Consider the following 10,762-nt stretch of genomic DNA (forward strand, 5'->3'; position numbering starts at 1 on the left):
CATGTGTTGAGAATGTAAAAATGGAGAAGAAGCCAAATGGAACTGCTCAAAAGGTCTTAACAAAATCTCAAAATCCATTTGTGGCCAAACCCAAGGCTAAAGGGAAGTCTTTCCCAAAGCCTCAAAGAGGTCCTCATGTTCAACACTTCTACCACCATTGTAGAGTTAGAGGACACACAAGACCTAACTGTTATAAACTTCACACATTGAAGAAAGTGGATTCTCAAAGGTTAAGAGGACAAGGAAAAGGGAACTGGAACTTCAAGTAGCCAAAAGGGCAAGAACCTGATTCCTGGTTTGGTGATGTGATAAAGATAATTGATACCATCACTTCTTGTTTGGCAAGCTTCAGTCAAAGGTTTGAGAATCACAGCTCCAGTACCTAATCCTCTAGAGATGAATTGATGATAGATGTTTATTTCTCTAAATTGACCCGCAGAAATCGATTTACATAGGTTCTGTTGTTTGTTTGATTGATTGATTGATTTATTTACTGTTTTGTTTAGATAATTGACCCCCAGAAATCGATTTACATAGGTTCTGTTGTTTGTTTGATTGATTGATTTATTTATTGTTTTGTTTAGATAATTGAACCCCAGAAATCGATTTGCATAGGTTCTTTTGTTTGTTTGATTGATTGATTTTTTATTTAGTTATTGTTTTGTTTAGATATAATAATATTTGAAATTTATGACATCAAAATCAATTTTTATCATTTGAAACACCAATAATTTTTGCTTTTGTTTTTATTATTTTTTTATATAATTATGAATAATTAATTATATATTGGCGAGATTTGCATAGGGTCCATTATTTGATCCTTGTGTAATCTGTGGTCTTTGTTTCTCTCTATTTGTTTGAGTTTTGGGTGTTTATTGTATTTTTATTTAGCAAAAAAATAAAAATAAAAATAAAATAGAGTTTTGGAGTTTGTTAATAAATGATAATATTTTCTTTTTTAATGTCCCAACGAAAGATAGTAATCCAAGTGGAAGAAACTATCGGTGGTGTTGGGTGAGATGGAGATTACTCAATGATGCAGTGATTATATGTGAGGACTGAGGAGGATATGAATGGTCAAAATTTGATTGCTAGTGAGCAAATTAAAAATGATGCCAATAGTGAGAAGGAAATTTTGGATGCGCATGACAGGTGAGATTGGGGTGATTTTGGCTGGTTTTTATTATTATTATTATTAATTTTTTTTTTTGTTTAGTGTTTTAAACTAAATATAAATTGGTAATTTAGTTGTTAACAGTTGATGTGGTAGCATGTCACCTCAAAATGTAAAGGATATGACTTGTAGTAAAATATGAAGTACTTCTAGCATTATTTGATAGAGTATCACGATTAGCTAAGTCAATATTTTCCATCTACTATTGAACAACATAGGCAATTTTGACACATCAAAATGTTAGAAACTAAACTGACACATTTTAAAATATTAGGAACTAGTTTGACACATATGGCAGACATTAGGACCAAAGTGATAATGCCTTCTAAATTATTTTTAGCATCTTAGCAATCTCGCTAGAAGCCCATTCTAGACAGGACAATATTTCATTTTCAAACTAGTAATAATAACGAAATTAACAAGAAGCACAAGTGATTAAATAAGATCAATTTTTTTATGTGTAGCATGCTAATAAAGTGATCCATTTAAGTTAATATTTGGATAACAAAAGTAAAATTAATCTATTTTTCTGAATTTATTTTAAGTGAAGTGTTGGGATCATATTTTACAAATAAATAAATAAAAAGAAAGTGAGAAAAGATGAGTCAACTTTCTAATGAAGACATGGGCTCCGGCATTTAAAAAAAATCATACTTTGGTTTACACATTTGAAAACCGATGGCCTAAAAAAAAGGCCACCAGATCATTGTCAAAATAAGTGAAGACATGGGCTTGGTGGGTTTCATTTTATATATGGAACTGAAACTGATTTGTCAGGAAACATACAAACATAATTATAACATATTTAAAATATATATATATACACACACTTAGAAAAGAATTAGATCATAATGTTAAATAGATATTATGTCAGTAAAGACCTCAAAAAAGTTGATTTAATAGTAGGTACAAAATGATTTAATAAAAGACATGTTTTTCCAGTTCATTTGCCAATATAGAAAGACAGTAATTCACAAAAATAGATATCTTCCATTGTACTAAACTTGAAATTGCATATCCATAAGTTGGTATTCTTCAAACATTCAACTGCCTCTAGATTTGTGCTAGTAATATGGTGGCAAAAAATACTCAATCCCAATTATCTCCCTCATTACAGGCCTATTTAAATAAAGGGTCCGGTTAATATGTGCCCTAAAGCTTTCTATTTGTAGAAATATTTTCTCGAGAATTGAAAAAGCTGTCATTACTTTTTCAATTCTTGAGAAATTTTTTTTCCAAAAATGGAAATTAATGTGTGCCCTTAGTAAAATCCTTAAATAAATATTGACCGATGTTTCTCTCTCTCCCCCCACCCCCCCCCCCCCCCCCAAAAAAAAAAAAAAAAAGGAAAATCTTTATCCACCCACCCAATTAATGGGTCAAATGGGTAAAGAATTATTGGGATACCCATCTTTAAGATATTGACAATATCTCATGTCAGAATACATTTCAATTATTTGAGATGAAGACATAAGTAATGGCAGCATATCATTCTCTAGACGTGGCACACAGTTTTAGACTCTCGCCTCACCTTAGCCTAAAAAAACTATAAAAGCCTTTATTCATTCACACTTCTCTCACTCCAATTCTGCCTTTTCATAAAGATAGTTCCAAATGGCCGATTCAACACCACTTCTCTCCCAACCCAATTCGGCCGAGTCACAAAGCACCACCCCACCTCTAGAGAAACACCGTCCATCCCTTGATTCCTCCATTGAACAGTGTATAGGAGTATTTGGGTGGGCCCAATTCTTCCAAACTCTACTTGTATCCTTGGCATGGCTATTTGATGCACAACAAACATTCATTAGTGTCTTCACTGATGCATACCCAACATGGCACTGTACTACTCATCAACATGGTTGCGACTCGGTCTCCAACATTTGCTATCTTCCGAAAAATTCATGGGCATGGGATTGGCCTTCCTATACATCAATCATATCAGAATGGAAGTTAGAATGTTCTTCTTCCATTATCACTGGCTTGCCTGCATCATCCTTCTTCGTGGGTTGCCTAGTAGGTGGATTCGTTCTTGCCACACTTGCTGATTCCTCACTTGGTCGCAAAAACATGATCTTTCTTTCATGCCTAACCATGTCCCTATCTTCTTTGCTTACTGTCTTCTCCACCAACATATGGGTTTACTCGGCTTTAAGATTGGTTTGTGGGTTTGGCCGTGCAACAATTGGAACTTCTGCACTTGTGTTAACAGCTGAGCTTGTGGGTAAAAGGTGGCGAGGCCAAGTGGGTGTGATAGGGTTCTTTTGTTTCACAATTGGGTTCTTATCACTACCTGCTATAGCTTATTTGAATAGAGGTTCATCTTGGAGATCTCTTTATTTATGGACTTCTATCCCAGGAATCTTTTATTCTATGCTGGTTCACTTCTTTGTTCGTGAGTCTCCTAGATGGCTCTTTGTGCGTGGACGAAAAGAGGAAGCAGTTGCCACGTTGAAAAGCATTGCAACACCTAGCCATAGTAGTTGTTTAACTTGGAGCTTCTCTGAGGTTTCGTTTCAGGAAGAAAGATGGAATAATGGGAATGTTTTCTCGACTATAAAGATGTTGGTGCAGAAAAGATGGGCTTTCCGAAGGTTGTTACCGGTTTTGGTGATAGGTTTTGGGGGTGGAATGGTGTACTATGGCATGCCATTAGGCCTAGGAAACTTGTCATTCAATCTCTACTTGAGTGTGACATTAAATGCCTTAGCTGAGATACCATCTTCATTGATCACTATGTTGCTTATAGGTAAGTTGAACAGAAAATTTTCTGTGCTTGCTTTCACTACTCTTAGTGGGATTTTCAGTATTATGTGTGCTTTGAAAGGTGAGGTGTGGACAAGATTGCAGATTGGACTTGAGCTAGTATCCTTCTTCAGTGCTTGTACCGCTTTCGATATATTACTCATATTCACAATAGAGTTGTTCCCTACTTCTGTGAGGAACTCAGCTACTTCGTTGGTGAGACAAGCAGTTGTGTTTGGTGGTGTGTTTGGACCGATCCTAGTGGCTGCTGATAGAAGAGATGGAATTTCATCGTATGGGGTGTTTGGGTTGGTGATAGGCTGTTGTGGGCTGTTTGCAGTTTGTTTACCAGAGACAAGAGGTAGAGCACTTTGTGATACAATGGACGAGGAAGAACACAAAGAGAGGGCAATTTGTAACGGTGAAGGTGATGTCTTGGCATAATTAGCTTTTGGTTTGCTCAAATTATGTAAAAACTGTGTGCAGTGATTGGTCAAGAATCTTTAAAATAAACAACATTTATCTTTCATAAGATTGATTTTTTTTTTTTTTTTTTTTGGGTGAAGAATTTCATGAGATTGATTTGGTTGTATTTTATTTATTTTTTACTTTCTTTTCTGAGTGTATGTGAATTTGGCCTGGATTTTAACCATATAAAAAGGAAATACATGAGCTAACGTAGTTCGATTTGATGAACTAAATCCACAAGCCTAGCCGGTTACATATTTATAATGTCAAAATAATGATAGAACATACTGACAATATATAACAATATGCTAATTGCGAATTTATTTTTTTATGCGTGTGTGGTGGAAATGCTAACAGCAATTAGTCTCATTACATTCACGTAAAATATGTGAGGAGTTGTGTGTGAAAGTCTTTCACATTCAGAATGCCATGCTCGCATTACTTATTTGTTCATCTCAAATTGAAATGTCTACTAAAATGATATATTGTCAATATCTTATTTTGTTGAGAGCCTGAAGACATAAATTTATGAAATAGCACGCTTGTAAAATTCTTCAAAACAAAGCACCGACTTGCTTTTAGAGTTTTTTATTTTTTATTTATTTTTATAGAGTTGGTGATGAATCTTACAACAAGATTCTCTCTATATTACTTGAAATAAAGAGAATTCATTTTAATATTAAGATTTTATTTTATTCTTAAAATGTAACAGTATACAAAATATTAAGTCACTTAAAAATAATATATAGTGTGCTAAAAATGTAAAAAAGTACCATTTTATTATTTATATATATATATATATGACAGGATTTAAATATAATACTTAGGTGTTGTTCCTTATATTCTTTTCTTAAGATTTTAATATACAGTTTTTTTTCTCTTGAAATGAAAGTATATTTTTTAGTTAAGTGATTATATGACAGAATCTTAAGATGAGAATTTAAAGAATACAACATAAGGTACTGTATATAAATTTTGTTTATATATATATATATAAAGACAGAGGTGCGCTTGTGAAAAATAATATAATACATAGATTTATTAATTGGAATTGTATAAACAACTTAAACATGATTTTGAGTAACAAAATTTCTGTCGAGGTTTTCCAACTCAATTAAATAAGTGGTTTTGATCTTTTGATTAGAAAAGACAATTAGTTCGAGTAGCACTTAAACAATATACTATTTTGTCATTCTGATGGAGAATGGGTCATCATCGCCAACAATATACAATTATTAATATATTATCTCATACTTTACTTTGCGTGTGCTTTGGACTTTGTTAAGGTATGAAAGTAACTGGGCGCTCCTAAATGATAGGAGGTCCCAGCAGCCAGCGTGCCTCTTTTTCACTTTTGTTGCTGTTATCCTTTCATTATAAAGATACACCCAATAGATTGAAGTTCCAGAGAATTCACGAGTCTTCTCGTCAATAATGAAATGATGATAGACGCCTATTTCTCTAAATTGACACGCAGAAATCGATTTACATAGTTTCTTTTGTTTGTTTGTTTGATTGATTTTTTTATTCATTGTTGTTTTGTTTAGATATATGATAATATTTGAAATTTATGACATCTTAATTGTTTTTTATTATTAGATACATCAATAATTTCTTATGTTTTTTATTATTTTTTAAAATATAATTATATATTGGCAAGATTTGAATAGAGTCCTTTATTTGATGTTAAAAAATTTTACATGTTGAAATAATTCGAATGGATCTATTTGATATTGTTATGAAAAGCAATACTTACAGTACAGTTACATATGAGATCTCTCATTCAATCCCTGTATAATATGTAATCTTTGTTTCTTTCTATTTGTTTGTGTTTTGAATGTTTATCATATTTTTCTTTAGCAAAAAAAAAAAAAAAACGTAGAGTTCTAGAGTCTAATAATACATCAGAATATATATATATATATATATATTTATTTTGAGAGAACATCAGAATATTTTCTTTTTTAATGTTCCATTGAAAGATAGTAATCCAAGTGGAAGAAACAATTGATGGCGCTAGGTGAGATGGAGATTACTCAATGATGCAGTGATTATATGTGAGGACTAAGGAGGATATGAATTGTCAAAATTTGATTGCCAGTGAGCAAATTGAGAATGATGCCGACAGTGAGAAGGAAATTTCGGACGGATATGACGAATGAGATTAGAGTGATTTCACTGGTTAAGAATTTTTTTTTTATTTCTTTTTATGAACATATAAATTGGTAATTTAGTGGTTAATAGTTGATGTGGTAACATGTCATCTCAGTTTTGTAAAGGATATGACTCGTAGTAAAATACTAAAATATGAAATACCTCTAGCATTATTTAATAGAGTATCACGATTAGCTAAGTCAATATTTTCCATCCACTACTAAAGGACATAGACAATTTTGACACATAAAGGGTGAGAGATCAAACTAATACATTTCAAAATACTAGGGACTAATTTGACACATATGGTAGATGTTAAGACCAAAATGATAATTTCTTCTAAATTATTTTTAACATCTTAGCAATCTCGCTAGAAGCCCATTCTAGACAGGATAATTTTTCATTTTCAAAACTGCTCCCATCGGTAGTAATGATAACGAAATTAACAAGAAGTGTATTAAGTGATTAAATAAGATCAATTTTGTTATGTGTAGCATGCTAAAAGTGACCCATTTAAGTTAATATTTGGATAACAAATGTAAAATTAATCTTTTTTTCTGAATTTATTTCAAGAGAAGTGTTGGGATCATATTTTACAAATAAATAAATAAAAAGAAAGTGAGAAAAGATGAGTCAACTTTCTAATGAAGACATGGGCTTTGGCATTTAAACAAATCATACTTTGGTTTACACATTTGAAAACCGATGGCCTAAAAAAAAGGCCACCGGATCATTGTCAAAATAAGTGAAGACATCGGCTTGGTGGATTTCATTTTAAACATGGAACTGAAACTGATTTGTCAGGAAACTTACTAGTCCAACCATTAAAGTCAAGCAATAGAACAATGGCTTGAGAGTTGAGACTATCTGCCTTTTTTTTTTTTTTTTTTTTTTGAACAACTAGGTTGGGTTTCATATGTATCATTGTATGTAAGACACGTGCTTTTCATTATAAAGAATAATGATATATGTTGTGGTGGGCCTTTCTGTGCTTTCAGACTGGACTACTTCCTACCACGTTATGGCCCAATAGTTCTAGGGTAAGAGAGTTAAGACTAACTTGATTGAAACTCACTTCAAGCTAGCTTGTGCGCAAGCTAGAGCCCCTATTTCTATGATCATGATCACGTGCCCATGGTAGAAGATGCTGTCACTAGCAGGATGGTATAATATAATACAATAAGAAGAATATATTTGTTGCTAAGAAAAACAATGATTAATCCACTTTCTCAGTACGAAAAAAAAAAAAAAAAAAAAAAAAAAAAAAAAAAAAAAGGTCTGTTTGGATAAAACTTATTTTGCTGAAACTGAAAACTTATTGTTGAAAACACTGTAGCAATTAAGTGGAAAAAAAGCAGATGAAAAAAACCAAATGCGGTACTGTAGCGGAACTGAAAACACTGTAGCATATAAATACCAAAATTAAACCCTTTTTCCCTTTCCTTCATTCACTCTTCTTCGTACCCTAGCTAACGCCTCAGAGAGTTCCACGCCCACCAGAGAAGAACTGCATCGGTCCGACGCCGGCGAAGAGCTCAAGTAAGAAATCCGATTACTAAAGAAGAGAACCCCAGTCCGACGCCGGCGTGTACTCTTCCTTCAAAACAGGGATATCGCATCAGAACAGCAATGACACGACTCACAGCCATAGCCCACCTGACCCATTCCTTCTTCCCCACAAAGCTCTTGAAACTTGTGAGGTAATGAATTACACAATCCCATTAGCTGAGTTATTATTTTTTGGGTATGTGTTTATAATTTACACAATCTCAGGTGTCAAGAAATAAATAGCACCTAAAAGTTTGTTAGCTGATTTTTTTTTTTTTTTTCGTAACATCCAGAGGAAATTTTTGGGTCAGATTGGCCTAATCTGGGTCAGATGACACTTTTTTTATTTATTTATTTATTTTTATTGCTGTCCTTCGGATTGGGATCCATGGATTCCTTGAGTGCCTACTTTTATTATTTTATTTCCAAGAAGCAGCCCTATGTAGAAAATTTTACTCTCATACAAATTTGGCAGTTGCAATTCAGTCATGCTTTTAACAATTTTGCAACTGTCAACTGGCATGACAAGTTTTTTTTTTTTTACTACAAAAAATTAGCATTCTTCCTTTTCCTTTTGATTGCGAATGGCATCATAACTGAGCTGAATTGTCAGTTGGGGGTTTGCATGTGTTATTGTCTTACCAGCAAAATTATGAACTTGTTTGATATCAGTAGTTGATAATGAAATCTGTATATTCTTTTCTAAATCTTGAACATGGACCTTCAAGTTGTGACACAAATAGTTATGGTTGCTAATGAAAGCTCTGTTTTAATTTCTGATGGTATATGTTTGGATGCAAGGGATTTATGGTTGAAAGTTTAAACCTTTTGCTGTTGATGTATAATTATACCAAGCACAGGGTTTGGGTTTTGGGTCATCACTGTTTTTATTTTTTATTTTTTTTAATTCTATTTTAATTATTTGCTGTAAATTTGTTGGTTTTGGTTTTGCTCTTGAAAGCTGGGTTCATGAGACTACCCCTGTGAAAATGGAAATTATGGGATCTATATCTGTTGTATGAATATGATTTGAAGGAAGTCAAGGGATTAGTCTGTAGCTTGATTATATTGCTCAGATGGCATGGTTGTTGTTGTTGTTGTTGTTGTTGTTGTTGTTAATGTTTCCTGATGGTGAGTTATTATCAGTCAGAATGATAATTGCACTTACCTTTATAGTTCTAGAAGTATTCTGTTTGGTTCTAGTTATTATCCATAGGTAGGTGTTTTGGTAGAAACATCTTTGCTGAAATGATTACTTTCCTGCTATTGTGTCAAGGAATTGTTTATGCTGCAAGCAAAAATGCTATATTGGATGTGGAGGGTAGTAAGGCGATGAAATTACTAAAATAATTCCACATTATAAGCATAATATATTACTTTGTAATTCTTTTACGACAATGATACCATTTCATGACTATTTCGGTAGAATTTGGTCAATCTAAAGGATTTATCCTTAAAATTCCTTTCAGATGATTAGTAGGTAGAAAGCATTTGTATGTCCTTTACAATGGCCTACTAGGATTGAATAGATGAAGATCCACCCGTGATTAGCATGAAAATTTTTTAATTCCATTTCTTGTTTTAGTCCCTTTATTAACTCTCTCTCACATCTTCAAAACTCTAGGCTCACTGACTCCATATAGCATGTTCAATCTAGTAAATCATTCTTTCTATTTTCCTAAACAACCATGTACTATGACAAACACTATGTTTGTGTCTTTTAATTATTATTACGAAGTTTTTCCTTTTCCTATATCAAACAACAAGATCCGAACCCATGGCATCTGCTTCATGAGGGTTGTAAAGAATCAAAAAAACAAGATACTTGTGGTTTAATAGATATTCAAATTCAGCAACACTGAATAACATGACATGTACCAATAATTCACTGTCCCTAATTTTAACCCAACAATAAGTGATGCTTGGAAAAGGCCCATATATCGTGTATTTGGAATAACAGACCTACAGAGGCTTTTCAGTGTCATCTATTCAATGGTGTAGAAACAAAAACATTGGCATTACTTTAGATTAATAACTATATACAAAGATTGAATTCAACCTGCATAGCTCTCTCCTGTAATATAAAAGTCCATTCCTTTGAACTGAGGAAAGCGCTCAAGGCACTTCAATAAAAATGCTAGAGAGTCCTCGGCTGCAAACCAGAAAATGATGAATTTAAGGTACAAAAGCTAGCAACAATAATAAACTGTTCAAAGCAGAAGCACAAAATTAAATAATCCAAGCAATACCAGTTCTTTTATCTCCATTATTCAGCACATCGGAGGAAGTGTTCGAATAAGAAAAACCAACTCCAACAAGAGAATCAAGAAATATTTATATATAAACTAATGTAACCCTGAATTGTGGTTCTATGACTTATATTGTCAATATGATTATTAGGGAGTTAAGATTACTTGGGGCATGTAGGAATTGGCATCCAAAGGTGGGATCCTCACATAGGGATACAACTTAACTCTATTGGTTCCTTATTTGTGATGTTAGCTTTAAAGGAGGAAAAAATATGCCTATCCTCTTTGGTCCATAAAATTTTCTAAGGTTATATAAAGATGCCTTTTGCGCATTGGCCTCAACTTTATTTTTTCCTTATTATTATTTTAATTAAAGATGCATGTTATATTTGTTGAGGAAAAATATTTCTATTTACGTAAATAA

At 32.8% G+C, this 10,762-nt stretch overlaps 1 protein-coding gene across 1 annotated transcript; it reads left to right on the plus strand.

The window, feature by feature from the left end:
* Window positions 1-2,738: 2,738 nt before the first annotated feature.
* Window positions 2,739-4,451, plus strand: LOC126720334 (organic cation/carnitine transporter 3-like). The gene has a single exon (XM_050422670.1). The coding sequence runs from the start codon at window positions 2,789-2,791 to the stop codon at window positions 4,361-4,363; it is 1,575 nt and encodes a 524-aa protein (XP_050278627.1). The 5' UTR covers window positions 2,739-2,788; the 3' UTR covers window positions 4,364-4,451.
* Window positions 4,452-10,762: the final 6,311 nt, after the last annotated feature.

Source organism: Quercus robur, chromosome 4, assembly GCF_932294415.1.
Source record: "Quercus robur chromosome 4, dhQueRobu3.1, whole genome shotgun sequence".
Taxonomy (NCBI): Eukaryota; Viridiplantae; Streptophyta; class Magnoliopsida; order Fagales; family Fagaceae; genus Quercus; species Quercus robur.

Coding starts and splice junctions, on each gene's coding strand:
- LOC126720334 (XM_050422670.1), top strand. CDS start 2,789: ATGGCCGATTCAACACCACTTCTCTCCCAACCCAATTCGGCCGAGTCA.